Source organism: Triturus cristatus, chromosome 10, assembly GCF_964204655.1.
Source record: "Triturus cristatus chromosome 10, aTriCri1.1, whole genome shotgun sequence".
NCBI lineage: Eukaryota > Metazoa > Chordata > Amphibia > Caudata > Salamandridae > Triturus > Triturus cristatus.
This window is the reverse complement of record NC_140593.1, coordinates 1234894663-1234916541: the sequence shown is the minus strand read 5'-3', so window position 1 is coordinate 1234916541 and position 21879 is coordinate 1234894663. Positions and strand designations below refer to the sequence as shown.

Here is a 21879-nt window from a genome sequence, read left to right as displayed (position 1 = left end):
CAGCACAGTGGCGGCAGACACACCATTTGACATCAGTGAACGTTTGGCTGTTTTACAGAAACTAAATGAATTCCGGGACAATTAAAGCAACGTCCAAGTAAAATGCACCGTCACTGGGAAAGTGCAGGTTGTCCTGGCAAGACCCGGTTGGGTCCTGAAGGTTTGGGAACTGGTCAGGGAAAAAATCGTGGACCAAAAAAAGAATTTGGTCTGTCGTACAGAGCGCCTGTACCTGTCTTTGCTTGCAAAGGTACCAGAACTGTACTTCTTCAGCCCCTTGCCAGTTGACGAGACAAAAGGTATGTCTCCATTGATCTGATCAAACCACATTCTGTGGCTGATTCTCAACAGTAAGCTATGTGGGCTCCTGGGTAGCCACCCTCTTCTCTAGCTACCGCACATGGGGTTCAGATGTAAGCTTTGATAACTAACAAAGATTACTCTCTCCAACAAGAAACAGTAAATAACAATGAAGTATTTCTTCTCCCTGTTGCAACAAAATCCACTGTACAATCAACTAGTACAGAAACGCAAATTTCAATTCGACGACGAGACAACAATAAGATCAACATCAATATGCCACAGATTAAGTCATCTCCCGGTTCTACAAAATCTGCTATGCTGCCCAATAATTCAAATGAACCTGAGACACCATGGCCGCTGCCTCTTTCCTTGTAGCTAAATATGCGTGCTCTCCATCTTTGGCTGAAAAAGACATACTTTGTTACTCCCTGGTTACATCTTTTAATTACATCGGGTTACTATTCCTGGTCCTCTAGATTGGTTTGGTGACTATCTTTTTCTTACTTCTGAATTGACATTTTCTCCCAGAACGCTCTACAGTGCAACTGGTGAACTTGGTATTGAAACCACATGCATCATTGCACCGTGAGCAAAGAGATCTATCTATGGTGTAAATTACATTTCATTTTGTAAACTTTATTCGACAGTAAGTCATAAAAGTATCGCAATATACATAAAACATGATACAAGTCATAAAAACAGTTATAAATAATTAAAATTTATAAAAAGCAATTAAATTTCATATGTTTAGTGTCGAGTATGTTTCATAAAAAGAGGATGTACAGAAAGTAACCATAGTTCAATAATTTGTAACTGGTGCAAACCTCCTTCCTAAAAATTGTTTGGATTTCATGTACCTAGCGATCTTCCTTGGCTCTAATTAACCATGCCCATTTCAGGAATTTTGCTATGGCCAATGCAATTGGGAGGCTAGGATCAGAATGTAATACTCTTAATGCCTCTTCATGTTTCCGAACCCCAATGAGACGGCATATTGGTTTGACCCATTTATTTCTTGGGGCTACATACAATGGACAAAAAAACAGGAAATAGCTCATTGTCTCTATCTTGTCCTTACAATTACGGCATTTGTCACCATCAGTCCCAGCCCAGCTGGACGTAAATGCCCTTATAGGGAGGGATCCAATCCTGAATTGGAAGTAAAGCTTTCGATCTAATGGTTTTTCTATTGAGTCCCAGTAGGGTTCCAATAATGGGTAAGATTTAAATTCGAGAAAACGTTCTGTGAGATGGGCAGAAGCATTTACATAACACTTTTCGGTAAAAATCATCTCCCAATAAATCTTCTTCATTTCTGCCTTGGAGGGAAAAACAGTGTTAGTTGGATCATCCCACAGATCCCTCAACCCCATTTTCCCTAAAAGAGAACCAATTGATTTCAACCACTTAATTTTGTGAAAGCTGTCCGTCTCAATTACATCCTTAAGACCCCTTGCGTAATGATACAGTTCCTCCGTGGTCCACAACCTACGCCAATATAATACTGGTCGCAGCATGGCCAAGTCGTACACAGACTTCTTGCCAAGATCACAATACAGGGGGACTAAGGGGGTACTTTGGGGGACACAAGTAACTTTCCTCAAAAACTCGTTTTCTAGGGTAGCCAATTGCTTTAAATTGGAAAACCCCCACAACTCTGCGCCATAAATAACTGAACCCAAAACTTTCATCCCATAGATCTCTAAAATTGATCTGATTGGTTTAGTGAAAGAAGACTTAAATCTTTTGAGTAAGGCGCCTGCTTGTTGCTTAAACCTCATAATACTTGTGTCTAACTGCATATTCCAGCTCATATCACACTGGAGGTTAACCCCTAAATAGGTGAAGGCATTAACCCGCTCTAGTCGGCAATTGCCCATATATATACTTCCTTTGAACCGTTTTATTTGTTTTGGGCAACTAGGTTCAGTGAGTACCATAAATTTTGTTTTAGCACTATTAATTTCGAGCCCTCACATATCGCAAAAATCCATAAAGCGCTGAAGTGCCTTCTGAAGACCACTTGGAGTTTTAGAAAGTATTAGAGTGTCGTCCGCGAACATGAGGACCGGGACACACTCACCTGCCAACACAGGGGCATCAGTTGGGACCAGGGAGAGGTATTTATTCACTCCATTTATAAAAAGTGAGAACAGGGTAGGCGCCATGACGCAACCCTGTCTCACTCCCCTCTCTACTGGAAATGCATCTGTAGTCTCCCCCTGCCTACCCCATCTAACTCTTGCATAGGTGTCCTCATGAAGGCGAACAATCAAAGATAACAATTCCAGTGGCATTTCTAATTCCTCCAATACCTGCCAAAGCTTCCCTCGTGGGACAAGATCGAATGCTGCCTTTAAATCCACGAAAACAGCATATAATGTACCTTTGCCCAATACCACAACGCGCCAGTACAAAAGAATAAATCTAAAGACCTGATCAATCGTACTAGTCCTTGAGCGGAACCCAGCTTGCAACGGGCTGTGGATATCCCCTTCTTCCATCCAGTCCTGTATCTTACCCAGGACCAGACGCCCCATTAATTTTTGTGAGGAGTCGATCAAGCTAATAGGCCTATAATTACTCGCTAGAGACTTTTTTTTTTTTTTTTTTTTGAAACATTTTTTTATTGTTTTCAAAGCAACAACTCAACACACGTTCCACTACCCCCACCCTTCAAAGGAGTACTGTACATTTATTGTCGCTACCAATTATCCAGGAGAAGAAACATCCTTCCCACACAGTCCCCTTCCCCCCCCTCCCCCACCCCATGTCAGTGTGCCCCCGTTACCTACCCCTCTTCTGATGTACCCCTCCTCCACAATGAAGTATGTACGGGTGCTCAACCTCTCCTTAAGGAAACAAGGCCTTCCCTCGCGCCGAGCTAAAGTTTAAGCGTCCAGGGCTTACCACTATTCCCCTCCTACTATTACTCGCTAGAGACTTATCACCTTTTTTGTAAATGGGCACAATTTCTGCTCCTTTCCAGGTGTGAGGGACAGCCATCCCCTGGGCAATGGCATTAGATAAAAAACTAATATATACTCTCCATCTCACTTTATCACTAAGGAATAAGTCCACAGGTATGCAATCCATCCCTGGAGCTCGCCCTGCAATTACAGCATTCAATGCCCTATCCACATCCCCTAGGCTAAAAACATTGCCTTCATAAAATTTGGGGGCGAAAGTCGTCCCACAACAGTTACCTTCAGTATTAGCATACTGCGGCTTAAAATATTAGACCCAGGAACTTTGGGGTACATTATTTTGTGGGCTATCCACAAGCTCACCACCTTCCAATTTGTAAATATCCCAAAAAAGTGCCTGGTTCTTTGTTAAGCATGCATCTTTGAGATTCAGCCACACTTTGTCATCCCACTCTCTTTTTGCCCTACAGGTTATTTTCCTGTAGTTACAACGGGCTGCTCTAATTGTCTATAAATTCCTTGTTTTTAGTGCTAGACTCAAGCCAGCCCGAGCGTCCCTGCAGGACTTATTGTACCACCTCTCTGGCTTTTTGCTCACCATGGGCTTAGTAGTACCAATTTTACAAAACTTAGCTTTGAGATTAATAAACAATTCGTTATGATCATGCTCAAATCGGCAGAACTTCAGCCCAGAATACACACCATCACCCATCTTATCTAATACCTTATCAAGCTGAGCATTAATGGCGATAAGTGTATCAGCTTGTTTACTCACTATGGACCATTTAAGGTGCCGCTCATCATTTGATAAAATAATCTGGGGGATAGGTAAATCTTCGCTGGGGGAAGCTCTGCCCTCAAGCCCTAGCCTAAATAATGCAGCAAGAGGGTTATGGTCACTTTTATCGCGAGACCTAACTTCCATGTCCACCAGGGTATGCCAGAGCTTCAAATGGACGAGTAAATAGTCGATATTACTAGACCTTAACCCATTATCGTAGGTTTTTACTCGCTTCTTATGAGACAGAGTCTGACCATTTGCGGCTCTTAGTTGGTTACCTAAACAAAGTCCGTTCAAAAACAGCGCTGCCTCAGTCCATTTAACTGATGGCCCTGCCTCCAATTCGGGGACACCCCATCTACTGTCCTCCTTTTCCAGTATGTTAGTACTTCCCAGACCTAGCGGTTCAAAAGTTGAGTTAAAATCACCCGCAATTAATGGTAACACCCCATCTGGCTGAGATTCAAGCAGGGATTCTAAGGCCGAAAATACTTCAGATTTTTTTCCCTCCTAGAACTCCTCAGCATACACATTAATAATAACAATTTTTAAGTCACCCAACACATCAAGCCTACAGCCATAATGTCACGATGCCCAGACGAGATTAATTGAATGCCACAGCTTAAATGCTGTTTGAACCAAATTGTCAATCCTCCCATGGGGTGTCCCCTAGGTCCTCTCACAGCAGGGACATAAAAATTCAAATAACCTGGGTTATAAACTGGTTCAACAGACCAGGTCTCTTGAAAGAGACAGATATCAAAATCATTTATAAATTCAAGCCAGCACGGAGAAGCAACCTTAGATCCAATACCAGCAAGGTTCCACGATAACATTGAAATCAATCCAGGAGAAATCTGTTTACCATCATTAATTACAATCCTATGCACAGTGGAACACGGGAATGTCGACAAGTATGCAGCTATGGTGAGTGGTTCCTTACTAGGGGCATTTCGGCCTTAGGTGAAACAAGGGAGTTCCTCAGATAGTACATCCCTAGTAGTGATAGTACTAAAGTCAGGCTTCATATTCTTGACCGTAAACAATGAATTAACTACCTCGTGTGGGCAAAAGTCTAAAGAGAGATCGATACCTGAACATATAATTGTGCTATTACGAACACCTGCCCCAGGACTTAGCCCTCCCTCAGCTATAGCTATAGCAACAGTCATTTGTTCCTCACCTAACAATGGGTATAACTCAGAGGATCTATTTAAACTACTAAAACTAGTAAACTCACCCCCAGCCTCCTTTTGCTGTCAGTCACAATCCTCCATTCCGGACAAGGCCGAGAACCGATTAAATAAGCTTAAATTCCGTACAACCGGGTGGCTAAAGCAATCGTTCCATGAGGACATTTTGCTACATAGATCGTGCACAGAAGCATAAAAATAAGTTAAGGGGAGTGATTGAATCCGAGATCTGGAATCAGTTTGTGGCCAGTTACAGATGTGTTTGACACATCTCCTATCTCTAAAATTAACGATCACACAGTCCCCCCCGACTGTTTTTATGCTTTTACCTACCCAATTTACTCTTCTCACGGACAAAATCTCGGCCCTGTTATACACGGGCAACGGCCTATTTGCATTTATCCAAAATGAACACTTATTTTTGAGCTCTGTATGTGTCTCCCTCTTGCCCGGTCCCAATGATGGCACACCTGCCAATATAACCACATAGGGGACAGATTCAGGGGAAGATCTACAGTAGGTAGGTTAGGTGTCGCAAACTCTGCGGGTTTAGTTGGTGTAGTAACCACATTAGATGCCAATTTACTTAACCCCACATTTTTGCCCTTGGCACCCTGCTCAGTTTGACTGGCCACAGCAACTTTGTCTGGAGGAATTACATCACAAGAAAACACAGGCTTATTTACAGCAGGAGTTTGCCTATTTGGCAATCCATTACGAGTTTTACCCACAGCATTTTGGCAATTGGATGACATCTGTTTGCTTGGTTGCTCGCTAGACCGGTTACCCAAGGTCTGCTGGACTGATACTAGCGAAAGTTCAAGACATGAGAGTCTAGACTCAATGCGGTCCAGTCTTCCATAAAATGGATGAATCGTCTTTTTAAACATTTGGTCCATTTTTTTCCAAAACAAAATACCCGGCTCCTCTGGAGAGTCTCTCTCAGCACCCAACTTAGGGGACATTTCTTTGTTTGCTAGACAAGGTGGGCCGGAGCAATCTTTATTTATAATACTCTCCTTACTTAGTGCCTTATTTCTCAACTTCCTTTTTTTTCCCTTGGGTTTCGTTTGTATTGATGTTTTATCGCCCAAGCTTTTGTTTTCCACAAACATGCCCTTAGTTTGTTTCGTCATACCCTTTTTGGCTATAAGCGCTGATCTGGTTTTGATTATAGGAGAAGTCAAAGGATTCTGAGTGGGGTTTTTTGTATTCTTCCCCAAAGTAGCAATAACCTGTTTGGCCGGAACCACAATAAGGTCTTTAGTAGAAACAAGTGGGCTTTTTATGGCTTCATCCAATGAACATAATGTATCATCTGGCTCGGTGTCAATAAAGACAGGAGATTTAACCCCTGCCAGGCTTCCCATAGATGACCGTTTGTCGAATACAGTGTCTAGGGATAGCCTTTTTTCTGACAATTCGATATCTTTAGCCAGAGCTGACGACACCCGTATAAGAAAATTGTCCAAAATGCCCAACATTGAACCAGCACTAATCACACTATTGTCTCGTAAATTTGTTGTAGTGACGGATGTCATAGTTGGTACTTTCAACCTCTTCTGTATTCGCGATAGATCTTATGAAGATATCCGGGTGGATTCAACACGGACTCTGTAATAGGGCAGGATGATAATGATAATGATGAGCCTCACCTTATAATGGACGTAAGAGAGATGGTCCGTCCCGTCCTTAACCGGCCTTGAACGGGCTTAAACGGGCCCGCCCTTGTCCCGAGCTTCGCCCGGCGCGCGTCCGCGATGATGCGCTTTGTAGGCGGCGAGAATCAATCAGCTACAGGTGAGGGACACCAAGCCCCCTGGGACACGTAGTCCTGGTCCCACTGCACTGCTTCGAGTTCCCAAAGGAATAGTGTGGCCCTACTGAACGTTTGCAAATTTCGTATTTGTTTAGAATTTCTTTAAATGAAATCATCACTGCTAGTACTATTTCTGATGACTGGGACATTGATGCAGTGCCTAATTTGCTAAAAGATCTAGAGCAATCAACTGTATTTCCTTCTGATGAATTGTGTGATGGCACATCTAATTACGGTGATATGTTCTGTTATCAACATTCTGGTCCCCACTTTCTGCATAAAACAAGCTTACCACGTGCCATTTATAATTACACCCATTGGGAACACTGCACAACACCCCCGAAAGGTAGTTCAAAGACATTTACACAGAAGTTTGCTTTTGTTTCTTGTTTTGACACATCAGACCCAGCCTCATATTCTTACAGGCTGGCACCTACATCTGCTAAGAAAAATATACTAAAAGACTAAGCTGATATATTCTGCTTCTTTTTTTTTTTTCTTTCCCAGCTGTCTGTATCGGGTTTCGACTTTTGGAGAGACACAACAGGTACAAAGTCTGTTTGGGGGACAAAAGATTGGTAGGTTCAGGGAACTGAGGCCTTGTTTAGAGTATGCCTAATACCACACCAAATGATTTTCCAGAGCACAACTGTGCAACAAATGTGTCTTGGAATAGCCAAGATAAAACCACACCACAAATTCCCACGTTTGCAAGTTTTGAAAATTGACAACACTTTACATGCTATAGTGAAGATACACTAGATGCCATGCTACGCAACGGCTCCTAAAATTCATCAGACCCCAATTGGAAGGGATGGTTGGTTTGGCAGTTAAACACTAATGGGTGTCAGTCCAGATTCTGGGTAAAGCCAATGGGTTTATGATCAATAGACCGGACAAATGTTATGTACAATGTGAACACTTTGGGATGGTGACCTCGTACAGTGTTGAGAAGTTATGCCTGGACTGGATATAGACCTCGACACGGTCTCAGGTGAAAAAACACTTGTCCTTTCTGTCAGATGGCCTGGATCTCAGGGATTTCTTGTTAGGTTTCCAGAACCCACGTCAAAAGTGCTTCTTATATGCACATAAAATGAACAATGGAAAGTTTCTGAACAGGAAGCTGCTGAGAGGCTGCCTGAGAGCGATAGGATTAATCTAAACAAGGATTTGGCAGTGGTTGACAATGGCATGACCATGTTATCCTCCAGGATATATTCACTGGTCAACATAGTATCATCTGCAATTGACATAATGCTGCAACACGTGTATTTTACAACACGGACCGTTGCAACTTCGGCCCATTGTGTTACTAAGCTGGACACTTCAAACCTTACGTTTTGGCCACGTGTCGTGGCGTTATATTAACACTACCAATCTGTTTTCCTCATACAATCCAACTGAAAGACAGATATTAATGGTACGGAGGGATGCAAAGTAGATCATGTTGCATATTGAAAAAACTAGTACAATTACCTTTCACTGTTGCTGAAACGCCGTCCATGGATTGGATAATCCATGGATACATTACCTTACCAGTCATGACATTCCAATTCCAATATTGTCTACAACATCACCAGGTAGACAGCGATAAATGATGTGTGCATGAATACTGGGTATTACCTTTACAGTGTTGATGCTGGAATGGGGACACTGCAGTTTTTCTCAGCGTTCTGACAGTGAGAATGTTTTGAGAGGGTCCTTGGTATGCAAGAACACTTTGCTTCACGGGGCTTGTAACACGTTGGTTGCAAACTTGTCCTGTTATCTGAAGGGTTCTCCGGCCACCGTGATTCTTTCACTTTTCAAACTACTCTCTAATGGAAGTTATTTGATATTGCGCGATCAAGGCTGATGTGAAACGGAACCAGTCATCGCTTATCTGGTGAAGATTAATTCCATAGTTAATTGTTGCACACAAGTACTGTTTCCACCTTCTCGCACAGTTAGGGAGGCAACACTGTGGCCTTCGATAAATGTTTCTAACACACTCTTTGATTCTCTGAGCAAATTGAAAGCCATGCTTTTTCATAAGGATGAGGCCTTAACATCAGTCAAAGAGACGTTGGATCTCCAGGTTGCGAGGTATTCGTCTGAAATACACACACTACTTCATACTATCTTCCCACTACATTTTGGTGAGCTAGTCCACCATATCTTTAATATGCCTGATACAAAGGGAGTATCACACTTTTTAAAATGTATTGCTTCTGGATTGGTTAGCAACAGTTGTATAGAAAATTACTTAGGCAACTACATTGAATGGGGGCACCAAAAGTATACATACAATAAATGGACCTTTCAGACAGTTTTTGGACTAATCCCATCATTCATACTCTTCGTGCAGGGAAGTATTTTTGGAGGTCTTTCGCTTGTCCTGCTACTTGTGGCGGGGATTCTTATTTTAATCTTTCTGCTTCGCAATGGATGTCCAGGTTCAAAACGGAATGGAGACAGCACTGTTTGTGCTGCAATGCCGTGAGAGCATGATGCACTGTTTCGGCACACCTCGGCTTCGGGACCTGAATGAGCATTGGTTCTTATCGTTTAGGCCTGTATGGCCTCACTGCGTACAACCTGGATTCAGCGGTGTGCTGTGCAGACATGAATGTGTAATGGATTTCTGCCTTGGATCACACTTTGTAGGAAGCTGGCTCTGTACATACTATACCAAAATGAGGTATAGTGTTCAGAGTCCAGTGGAACCCAAAAAGTAGGCAGAGGTCAAAGTAAATAGCACCTTACTCTCGATTTGTGGTAGTGTGGGTGAGCAGTAAGGCTTTATCAGAGGGTAGTGTTAAGCATTTGTTGTACACACTCAATAAGCAAATTATGTCACACACTTAGAGACTGAACTCAGACCAATTTTGTTTGTATATAAATATTGTTAAGTTATTTAATTTCTAGAATCAAGCCAAGCCTGGCACAGGTAAGAGAAATAAATGCTTTGCGCAATATTATGCAGAGTTTACAAGTGAATGCAAATGCCGTTTGTTGGAAATAGAGGTAAGTCAAGGTATTAAAGAACAAGTTACTTACCTTCGGTAACGATGTATCTGTAAGAAACATTAGTTAGTTAGATTCCTCACCTTAGAATATCCCCAGGCGTCAGACTGGATCCGGAAGATTTTTCGTCAGCAATACCCCTTGCGCGTCGCTAGGCGTCGTCTGCGGCTCCGCGTCCGTCGTCGGCGTCGTGCGCCGGAATGACGTTGGAGTACTTAGACGCCGCCCTCGCGCGCTGACTTCAGTTCTCGTACATAGCTTTCCGCGCCAGGAACGCAGAGCCATGCAAAGACCGACACTGGTGCCAAAAATAAAATCTAGGGGCCTGAAAAGGATAACCTTAACCCTAGATGTCAGTTCGCAGAACGGGGAGGATGGGTGGGTCGGTGAGGAATCTAACTAACTAATGTTTCTTACAGATACATCGTTACCGAAGGTAAGTAACTTGTTCATCTGAAAGAAACACGTTAGTTAGATTCCTCACCTTAGAATAGATACCCAAGCAATACCATCCCCGGTGGTGGGTCTGCGAACCAAGATCACACCAGAAAGTCCTGGAGGACAGAACGGCCAAAGAAGCCATCCCTCCGGACTTGGCTGTCAAGGCAATAATGCCTGGGAAACGGGTGTAGCGAAGCCCACGTCGCCGCCTGACAGATGTCCTGCAAAGGGACACCCCTCCCAAAGCAGTAGTAGCCGCTGTGGCCCGAGTAGAATGGGCGCGCAGCCCAACAGGAGGGTCCTTTTTTGCCAAGGAATAACAAATTTTGATGCACAAAACGACCCACCGAGAGATGGTCCGTTTGTGCACAGCTTTCCCCTTCTTAGCACCCACGTATCCAACGAAAAGTTGGTCGTCCACCCGGAACTGCTTTGTGCGGTCCAGATAAAAGGAGAGCGCACGTTTTGGGTCCAGACGGTGGAGCCTCTCTTCCTCTTTGGAAGGATGCGGAGGCGGAAAGAAGGTGGGCAAGGTGACAGACTGCCCAAGATGAAAGGGGGTCACCACTTTCGGAAGAAAGGAGGGACGAGGCCGAAGGACAACCTTGTCCGGATGAACAGAGAGAAAAGGAGGCTTTGAAGATAAAGCCTGGAGCTCACTCACCCGTCTAGCCGAGGTGATGGCTACCAGAAAAGCAGTCTTAAGCGTCAGCAGACGAAGAGGACAATTATGAAGAGGCTCAAAGGGAGCGCACATTAGAAATGTGAGAACAAGATTCAAGTCCCACTGAGGCATTACAAAAGGGACAGGAGGGAACGTGTGAGTAATGCCTTTTAGAAAGCGTGTAACTACAGGGGACTTGAAAAGAGAAGGCTGATCAGGAAGCCGCAAGAAGGCAGAGATGGCAGCAAGATAACCTTTCAAGGTGCCCAGGGCAGAGCCCTGCCGGGCCAAAGAAAGAAGAAAGAGGAGAACCTCAGAAAGAGGGGCGGAAAGGGGATCCACAGCCTTTGCTGTGCACCATGCCACAAATTTGTTCCACCGGCAGGCGTATACCGTCTTTGTGGAGGGACGCCTGGTTGCCAGAATGATATCACAGACTTCAGGAGGAAAGTCAAATGGCATCAACTGCCGCCGCTCAATCTCCACGCATGGAGGTGGAGGCTGGACAGGTTCGGGTGGAGGACCGTCCCCTGCTGCTGCGACAGAAGATCCTCCCGAAGGGGCAGACGTATCGGAGGATCGGTCAACATACTGAGTAGCTCGGGATACCAGTACGTTCGTGCCCAATCCGGAGCCACCAAGATGACTTGGGCCCGGTCGTGCCTGATCTTCTTCAGCACTCTGGGCAGAAGTGGTATAGGCGGAAAGGCGTACAACAGACCGCAACTCCACTCGTGACGAAAAGCGTCGCCGAGCGAGTGCCGCCTTGGAAATTCCAACGCGCAGAACTGCTGACATTGCGCGTTCTCTTCGGAGGCGAATAGATCTAACCAAGGCTATCCCCACTGCTGAAAGAGACCTTGCGCCACCTCGGAGTTCAGACGCCATTCGTGATCCATCATGCACCGGAGGCTGAGTTCGTCTGCTCTGGCGTTCAGAGAGCCCGCCAGATGTTGAACCACTAGGGTGACACCCTGGTGTTCCAGCCATGTCCAGAGGCGCAGAGCCTCCTGACAAAGGGTCCATGACCCCACCCCGCCTTGTTTGTTGCAATACCACATGGCGGTGGTGTTGTCCGTGAACACCTGCACGACACTTTCCCTGACAGAGGGAAGGAAGGCTTTCAGTGCAAGTCGGATCGCTCTCAACTCCAACAGGTTGATGTGGAGACGAGACTCCGCCGGAGACCAGAGGCCTCTGATCTCCGCCTCTCCCATATGGCCACCCCAACCCAGGAGGGACGCATCCGTCACTACGACATGCTCCGGTTGGGGAAGGGAGAGGCTCTTGCCCGTGACCCAATCGCGGTCCGTGAGCCACCACTGCAACTGCTGTGCAGTGCCCTCCGAGATCAAGACATGGTCGGACAGGTTGCCGTGATGTTGGGCCCACTGAAACTTCAGGTCCCACTGCAGAGCCCGCATGCGCCGCCTGGCGTGATGCACTAGCAGGATGCAGGAGGCCATCAGCCCCAGAAGCCGCAACACTAGCCTGACCGAAACCCAGGATAGAGGCCGAAAGATGGGAATCAGGGCCGGAACATCCCGGACCCGCTGTTCCGGTGGATGGACCAGGAACTGCGCCGAATCGAGAACCGCTCCGATGAAGAGGAGCTTCTGAGAGGGACTCAGGTGTGACTTCGGCACGTTGATGGAAAACCCCAGCAAATGCAGGAGATCCGCCGTAGTCTGGAGGTGGGAGACGACTGCCTGGGGCGAGCCCGCCTTCAACAACCAGTCGTCGAGATAGGGGAAGACTGGAACCCCTGATCTGCGCAGATGAGCTGCGACCACCGCCATCACTTTCGTGAACACCCGAGGGGCACTGGTGAGGCCGAAGGGGAGCACGGTAAACTGAAAGTGCTCTTGGCCCACCGTGAACCGCAGGTAACGCCGGTGGGCCGGCAGGACGGGAATGTGGAAATATGCGTCCTGCAAGTCCAACGCTACCATCCAGTCTCCGGGGTCTAGGGCAGCTATAACCTGAGCCAAAGTTAACATCTTGAACCTTTCCTTCCGGAGGAAGGCATTGACGTTCCGGAGGTCCAAGATACGGCGTAGGCCCCCTTTGCCCTTCTTGGGAACCAGAAAGTAGTGGGAATAACAACCACGACCTACTTCTGGGCTCGGAACACGTTCGACCGCCCCCTTGGCCAAGAGGGCCGAAACCTCCTCGTGGAGAAGATGCAAATGATCCCCCGAGATACGGTGGTGCTGCGGTGGCATGGCTGGAGGGGTCGTCTCGAAGGGGAGAGAGTAGCCCCTTCGGACGATTTGCAGCACCCACCTGTCCGATGTGATGGACCGCCAGTGGAGCAGGTGATGGCGAACTCTGCCGCCCACTGGCGTGGAATGGGCCTGAAAGCTCGGACTAGGAAGGCTTTGAGGCGGATGCTGCCGGGGTGGATGTGGGCTGACCGCGTCTTCCTCCAGAACCGCCTCGGCGGAAACCACGTCCGCGACCGCGCGCAGGTTGGTTCTGCGGCTGGTGGCTAGGCGTACGTGAGGAGGCACCCCTTCCTTGGAAACGAAAGGGGCGAAAGGCGGAAGTTTGCGACCGCGGGGCCGAGAGGCCCAAGGACTTGGCCGTAGCCCGGGAGTCCTTAAAGCGATTCAGCGCACTGTCCGCCTTCTCGCCGAATAGGCGAGTGCCATCAAAGGGCATGTCCATGAGGGTGCTCTGGACATCGCCCGAAAAGGACGTGGACCGCAGCCAGGCGTGACGTCTAAGCGCCACCGAGGTAGAAATCGCCCTACCCAGCGAGTCCGTAGTGTCAAGCCCACATCTGATAGCATGTCGTGCTGCATCCCTCCCATCGGCCAGAGCCTGGGTAAGTCGTGTCTGGACCTCCTCCGGACACAGGGGCAGCACGTCCTCCACCGTATCCCACAGAGAGTGGGAATAACGGTCCAAGAGACAGGCGGTGTTCAAAGACCGCAGGCCCAAACTAAGGGAGGAGAACAGCTTTTTGCCGAACTGTTCCAGTCTCTTGGAATCCCGGTCCGGCGGAGCGGTCGGGAAGGAGGATTGGGAGGTAGAGGCCTGGATAACCAGGCTCTAGGGGGTAGGGTGTTGGGACAGAAAACTGGGGTCGCCCGGAGCAGGACGGTGGCGCCTGGCGACGTTCCTGTCCACAGGAGGGACTGTGGAGGGCTTGGACCAGGTGCCCTGCAGAACGTCAGTGAGGGCCTCATTGAATGGCAGCAGAGGCTCAGTGGAGCTTGCTGCAGACTGAAGCACCTCAGTGAGGACGTTAGTCCTCACAGCCACGGCAGGTAGCTCGAGCCCAAGGGCTGCGGTCGCCTTGCGCAGCACCACAGAGAAAGCAGCACCCTCCTCCGAAGCCACAGTCGGAGGAGAGATGAATCCAGTGTCTGGAGAGGTATCCAGACCACTGGCCTCCCCCAGTTCATCTGCCCAGTCCTGTGACAGTTGAGCCTGAACGGCCATAGGATCCTCGGATCCCTCCCATTCGCCCCCATCATCCGATTCCTGGTATGCAGGAGGAAGGATCGGAGCCGGGCGATAGACAAAATGTGTCTCCAGCGGCGCCGAACGCGGCGTCCATCGACGCCGTAACGGCGCCGGGCTCGGACCGGGGCTGAAACGGGGCTCGACGCCAAGCGGAGCCGGCGTCGGGGGTGGAACCGGTGTCGACGCCGGCGGAGGAGGCGTGACGAGGTCGACCGGCGTCGGCGGGGACTCGGGAACGGGTCCCTCGGGCGCTTGCGGCGTCGAGGCCGGAGCTGTCGACGGCGCCGGGGCCGGAGCCGCCGGCAGGCAAGGTTGCCCAGTCGGGTCCGCGGGGCCCGAAGGCGCACCAGCAGGCGTCGACGGCGGAGCCAGGTTCCTCATGGCCGAGAGGAAGGCACTGACTTCCGCCGGCGTCGCGTCAGTCCCAGGGACCGGCGGGTATGGGGACTTGCGTGGCGCCTGCGGCTCCGCTGGAGCCGCGGGGGTGGAACCACCCTGACCCTCGGCCGAGTCGCGCGACCGGCGAGGGGAGTCCGAAGAGCGGTGTCGCCTCTTGGACTTCTTGGAGTGCTTCGACTTACCCGAAGACTTGGAGCCAGACGATCGATGATGACGTCGGCTGCGGCTCCGCGACCGATCCTTGGACCTCCTCCTGGACCGGGATCGAGAGGGGCGCTGAGCCGAGTGGCGAAGCTCGAGAAGCTTACGGGACCGCTCCCGTCTAGCCTTCGAGGTCAGGGCCTTGCAGTCCGAACACGACGCCATGTCGTGGTCGAGGCCCAAGCAGTAAAGGCACCGGCGGTGATGGTCCGTAACCGACATCAAGCGGTTGCAGTCAGCACAGGCTTTAAAACCAGGCATCCTACCGGCACCGGAGTCGAGACAAGATCAAAAAGGATCGAAAAAAGTTAGTCAAAAAGTGACTAAAGGGGTAGCTCTCCCGGATCTGCGCTTACTGGCGGGGAAAAAAGAAGAACTGACGCCAGCGCGCGAGGGCGGCGTCTAAGTACTCCGACGACGTCATTCCGGCGCACGATGCCGACGACGGACGCGGAGCCGCAGACGACGCCTAGCGACGCGCAAGGGGTATTGCTGACGAAAAATCTTCCGGATCCAGTCTGACGCCTGGGGATATTCTAAGGTGAGGAATCTAACGTGTTTCTTTCAGATATTACTGTACAGATTACTTTTTAAGTTACTTTTTCTACTAAGTGTGATATGCCTAGGTATCACACTGGGACATTTCCTAGAGAAAAGGTAAGTAAAATCAGGTTTGCACAGTTGTAAGTTTTCAGGTTTCCATACAAATCAACTCTAAAGAACTTTTTTCAGAGAAAAACAGTCAATAGGTTCCTATGGAGCGAAATTAGGTTAACGGTTACCAGGTAAGTACTCGGTCTTTGGGGTTGTTTGCATTACACGTCTGAATTACAAAAAAAGTTATTTCATAATTCCGGATATATTTTGAAATAATTGTACTATTCATTTACAAGCTGTTTAAATGTACTATTAGAAAAAAAACTGACATTTTAACAGCTTTTTTGTTCCACAAATATTGTCAGATAACTCACTTGACAGAAAGCACTAACTATAATAAGAGAAAGAAAAGTAAAACACATTTTCCATGAACAGATAAGCAACAATTAGTAAAAAGACAAACTGACATTTGACCTCTGTCCTTGAACAGACAGCAAATGTGTCAAGACAAAAAAGGTTTACAGGCTTCTTCATTGCTCATTCACTTTTAGAATGAACAAAACACCTGTTCCTTCCAGTTTAAATTAACTCACCAGCATGGTCGAGTAAATGCTAAAAATAGCTCGACCTGCTAAAATCTCACTCGATATTGCGAGTGGGCGAGTGGATTTTGAGAGGCCTGAGCGGGACCTAAACAATACGGTCAAAGACAATAAAAGTACTGAAGAATCATACAGAACGGAGTCGAAACACGGAGCAGAGGCATACACGTCCGAAGCCGATGGCACAGAGAAAACAATCTAATAAAGGAGTCGATGTCCATGCACAGTATCACTGGAAGGAGGAGTCACTCAGTCTCGTGACTCAAAAGTCTTCTTTAAAGAAAAAACACTTGCACAAATCCGGACCCAACACTAGATGGCAGGAGTATAGAGAGCATGTGTATCTACAGCCACACATGCCATTGAACATAGAATGACATTACAATACAAACTGGCAACGATTAAAATCTGAAAGCTTCGTTACAACCCTAAATATTGCAATTACAATACATTTATTTTAAAAGAAGGTATTGAGGAAAGTAACTTGAAATACATGCTCCAAGATGAGGAAAAAGGAACCATCGGTGCACCAGGGTGTCACCTTATGCAGCTCTGAGACATATCTGAGACGCAGCCCAGAGCCATGATGAAACCTTACTGCATGTGAGGGTTGTTAACAGTTTACAGATCCAGTCCGGCATCTACCAGAATTCAAGAGGTGAGGAATCAGCAGGTAGAATTATCTATAAGAATGATATACAACAAAAGGAATCCCCTAACGATACAGGTAGCCAGATTAAGTAGGAAAGCAAACATTACCAACATATAGGATTTCAATTTAAGACTGCACAAGAAATCTCAATCTTTTAAGCCCAGTTAGGTGTAAGCTGGTTTTAATGCAGCTGAAGATAAGCAGTAACCACCCCATTCACTCGTGCGTTCTTCCAGTGTACCTTGAGCTCTTGAAGTTGGTCGGGTTCGTACAGCTGCGCAGAGACCGCCTGAGCTAGGAAAGCATCCAACTCATGCCGGAGAAGGATTCTGCCACCCGGCCACTGCATGATGTAACTAAAAAAATACAAAAAGAGATAATCGAAATGTGAGCACTGTGTTATGTTATGAAGATTCGTAGAGCAAGCAATTATGAGGGAGGGTATCCTGACACTGAGTAGTTGGGTGTTTAGACACGCCTAGGGGAACTCCTCAAAAAGCCTGGTCTTCATCTTCATGCGGAATGCAAGAAGTGAGGAGGAGGCTCTTATGTATAGCAGTAGGTCATTCAACGCTTTAGGAGCAATACAGAAGAAGGCGTGACAGACGGATCTGGTTTTCTGTATGTGTGCGGTATGTGCAAGCAGGAGTCCAGACAAGCGGAGGTGTCTGGAAGGTTTGTGCGTGTGCCATTGGGTTATGGGCTATCATGTTGTTACTCATTCATTCAAAGGATGTGGTTAGGCCACTCCATAGTGTGCCACTCACGCTATACTGTATCTGTGTACTCGCTATGTGCCTTCAGACTATGTACTGTATGATGAGCTGGTTTTGTAAAAATATTTTCAACCAAAAAAAAAAAGTCTTGCATAGTGCCTTGAAAGTATGCATGCAGCAGTTCAAAAAAGCAAAAATTCATACTGCAACAAACCATTCTAATATTAATGTGACATTAGAAGGGAAAACTGGGTTGTACCCGTTCCACAACAGGGGAAGCACTAGCATGGAGTATGCATCATTGTAGAAAGGAGCGGAAATGCTGAAATTCAGACCATTCACAAAGCCCTACCAAAACCCATGAGTGTTAAACACCTACAAATGTTATACCAGAGCACTAGCTTATCTACTCAAGGCAGGCGCACCCATTGTGTTTTGGAAATTACCCTTGGAAGCACATTATACATTCATAAGACTCAATGCATCTAACCTCCAGATTAAGTTGAGGTCCCACTGTGGCACGAAAAAAGAAGAGGGAGGAAACAAATATTGTAAACCCTTCAAGAAGCACAAGACAATTGGAGGTTTAAAAAGGGCTGATCAGGCAACCGTAAAACGTCTAAAAGAACCCAAAGGTACCCTTTAACTCTGCCCAAAGCAAAGCCATGTTGCGCTAGGGACAAAAACAAAACCGATAACTCTGCCTGGAAGAAGTCTATCTGCCAAGTACTGCACCAAGCCACAAATATGTCCCAACAGGCGTATACAGTTCTTGTCAACTTATGCTGGCTGCCAACATGACATCAACCGCCTTTGGAGGAAGGTCGATACAGCTGTCGACGCTCAATCTCAAAGCAGGAAGGTGGAGATTGCGAAGGCCCGGTTGCAGAACCCTGTGCTGCTTCTACAACAGCAGATCATCCTGGAGGGGCAGTCTAATCGGAGGACAGATGCTCAAACTCAAGAGGTACCACATGCTCTGTGCCCAACCTGAGGCCACAAGGAAATCATGGGGCAAGTAAGTCCTGATCTTATTAAAAACTCAGGCCACGAGTGGTATCGGCAGAAAGGCATACAGGAGTCCACTCGAGGTGGAACGCACCTCCAAGTGAGACACCCCTAGGAAACTCCAACATGCATCAGTGCTGATATTGTGCGTTCTCTGCGGTGGCAAACAGATCGAGCCAAGGTTCACCCCACTCGCAAATGAGACCATGCGCCAACTTGTGTTACCTATAGGTGCTGATGGCTGAGCTCATCCGTCGTAGAATTCAAGAAACCCACCAGGTGGTTCACCATCAGGAAGATGCCTTGGTGGCCCCACCATTTCAGAGATGCAGGATCTCCTGGCACAGGGTTCAAGAATCCACCTAGCCCCATTTGTTGCGGTAAAACACGGGGGTGTTGTCTGATAACACCTGTACCATCCACCCCTTGAAGGACAGAAGGAAGGCTTTAACGCTAAGTGGATGTGTCCCTGCTCCATATCAACCCTCTAGAGCTGGGACACATCCACTTAGCGTTAAAGCCTTCCTTCTGTCCTGCTGCTGGGGACCAGATGACTCTGATCTCCACCTCTCTCAGATGGCCACTGCAGCTAAGAAGCAATGAATCAGTCAATACTATCAGTTCTGGTGAGGAAGGGAGATGGGTCTAACTTTGACCCAAATGCAGTCGAGCAATCATCACTGTAGATCTTTTGCAGTCTCCAACAAAATCTGAACTTGGTCAGAAAGGTCCCCTTGATACTAGGCCACTGAGTCTTCAGAGCCAGAACGTTTGGCCTGGTGTCCTTCACCAGTATGATGCAGGAGTCCTTCAGGCCCAGAAGCCGCTGAGTCAACTTCAGTGAAATCCAGGATCATAGTCTAAATGTACTGGACTCTCTTTTGCAGGAGAAAGGCACTAAAACCCAACCATGTTTAGAATGGCTTCGATGAAGGGGAGCATCTGACGAGGGGTCAGGTTTGACTTCAGCACGTTCATAGTAAACCCCCAAAATTATAGGACGTTTGATGACTTCTGGAGGTGATAAATTATTGCCTTACCTCCCCCCTCGTATATTGCACTCCAGTAACCAGTCTCTTTTCACTGCATAGATTCTGACGTTCACGCATTGGTGGCCGGTCCTTTACCTTTATTGGTCCCTAATTGTGGAACACACTTTCATAGTCAATTAGAGGCTGTGACTCTCTGACCTTGTTCCGCAAACAGTTGAAAACGTGGCTATTCTAGGCACCCCAAGTAGGTTACCAACCAATGTTCTCCAGCGCTGGGAAACCTTTTAGGTAGCTACGCGCTAGATAAGAATTTAATAATAATAATTGCCTGGGGTGAGCCTTCCTTCAACAGCCAGTCGTCGAGGTAGGGGGAAGACTGGAACACCTGGCCTCCAAAGGTGTGCTGCGACCACCGCTTGAGGGGCACAGGCGAGACCAAACTGGAGCACACTCAACTGAAAATGTTCCTGCCAACTATGAACCACAAGTTGAACTTATGGGCCTGCATAACGGGTGTATGGAAATTGGCATCCTGCTTGCATAAAGCCATCACCCTATCTCCAAAGTTGAAGGCTGCCAAGACCTGGGCCAGTATAAGGATCTTGAATTGTTGCTGCCAGAGGAAAGCATTGAGAGGCCGCAGTGTAGGAAAGTGGGTTTCTGTTGCAGTAACACCCCCCCACACACGCACACTTTTCGCCAGACTATTGATGCACTTTTTCTTGGTGTGCCCTGGGTCCCTGCCAATCAGGTTCCCAGGGCCTGTGTTCCTTCCCCAAAACTAACCCAACTGGCATCTCTGGCCACATGTCAGCCCCCGGTAAATGGTACCAGAGGTACCCAGGGCGCTGTGAACAGGGAAGACCTCTAAGGGCTGCAGCACTTACTGTGCCACCCTTAGAGGGCCCTGTACCGACACACACACACACACCGACGCGACCCCCACCCCTTGCAGGCTGAGTGTTTTGGTGCAGAACAAAGTGAAGAGTCGACATGGCACACATCCCTGTGTGCCATACCTACAATCCACTGCCCTGGCATAGATCAGTCACCCCTCCAGCTGGGTGCCCTATGCCAGTGGTGTGGGCGCAGGAGCCCTGTGCCCCTACAGTACCCAGGTCCATTCCTGGGCCCTGTAAGTGCAGTGCTGCCATTAAGAGTATATGGTGCTGGGAGTTTGTCATTACTAATTCTACAGCACCATAATGGCTACACTGAAAAACGAGAAGTTTGGTATCAAACTTCTCAGCACATTAAGATTTAATGAAAAATGCACACAGAGGGCATCTCAGAGATGCCCCCTGAAAACTAACCCATCACTAGTGTCCAGGCTGAGTGGCTGCTTTCAGCTGCCACCACCAGACAGGTTTAAGGACCCCTGCTGCTCTCTGCGGCCTGAAACAATGCACATCCTGGGATGAGGTGCCAAGCCTCCACCCCCAGGATGGGCAGGGTTCACGAAGGGGAAGCTTCAAAGGCATGCCGCCTTTGAGAGCCTCCCCAGACCATTTGCTGCTTTCAACAACTGGTCCCCACTGGTTATACCCCCCACTTTGGGCGGGAGAACTGGCGGGAAAAACAAGTGAGGGAGAGAGGTGTGCCCACCTCTGCCAACTCCACTCCTCAGGTGGGGGAGGTGAGGTGAAGCACAACTCCGAGTCCCCGCCATTTTGAGGATGGGGGAACCAACCAACCAGGGACAGGCTCCTGCCCCCCTCCCACAGGAGGGTGGCACAATAGGGGGTGTTCCCACCAGGGACCCGTTGGTCCCTGCCATTTACCTACCTGCAACGCCCCTAAATCTGGTATTTAGGGGGCACCCTGAACCTTGCTTCCTCAGATCCAGAAACAGCAAGAAGAAAAGAATAAGAAGGACCAAACAGCCGTGTAGCCAGCTAACAAGAGGAAGATGCCTATTGACTTTGCCCCAGCCCTACCGGCCTGTCTCCCCTCGAACCTGCTCCTGCAAAATCCTGGTGTGTCCTGCAGTCAGCAACCTCAAAAACCCCGGAGGACCTGCCTGCCTTCACTTCCAAAGACTGCTTCTACCATGAACACCAAATTTGTTCAACTGCAACCTCTGACAGCAGCCGGAGACCGC

The 21879-nt window shown here is 48.0% G+C and overlaps 1 protein-coding gene across 2 annotated transcripts in view; it reads right to left on the bottom strand.

Moving 5' to 3' along the window:
- FAM120C (family with sequence similarity 120 member C) overlaps positions 1 to 21879 on the bottom strand; it is a 901961-nt gene that overhangs the window by 333759 nt on the left and 546323 nt on the right. For both annotated transcript variants that reach the window (XM_085629861.1, XM_085629860.1), the window contains exon 11: positions 17304 to 17418. In XM_085629861.1, the coding sequence (XP_085485987.1) occupies positions 17304 to 17418 (115 nt within the window). The remainder of the gene's footprint in view (positions 1 to 17303; positions 17419 to 21879) is intronic.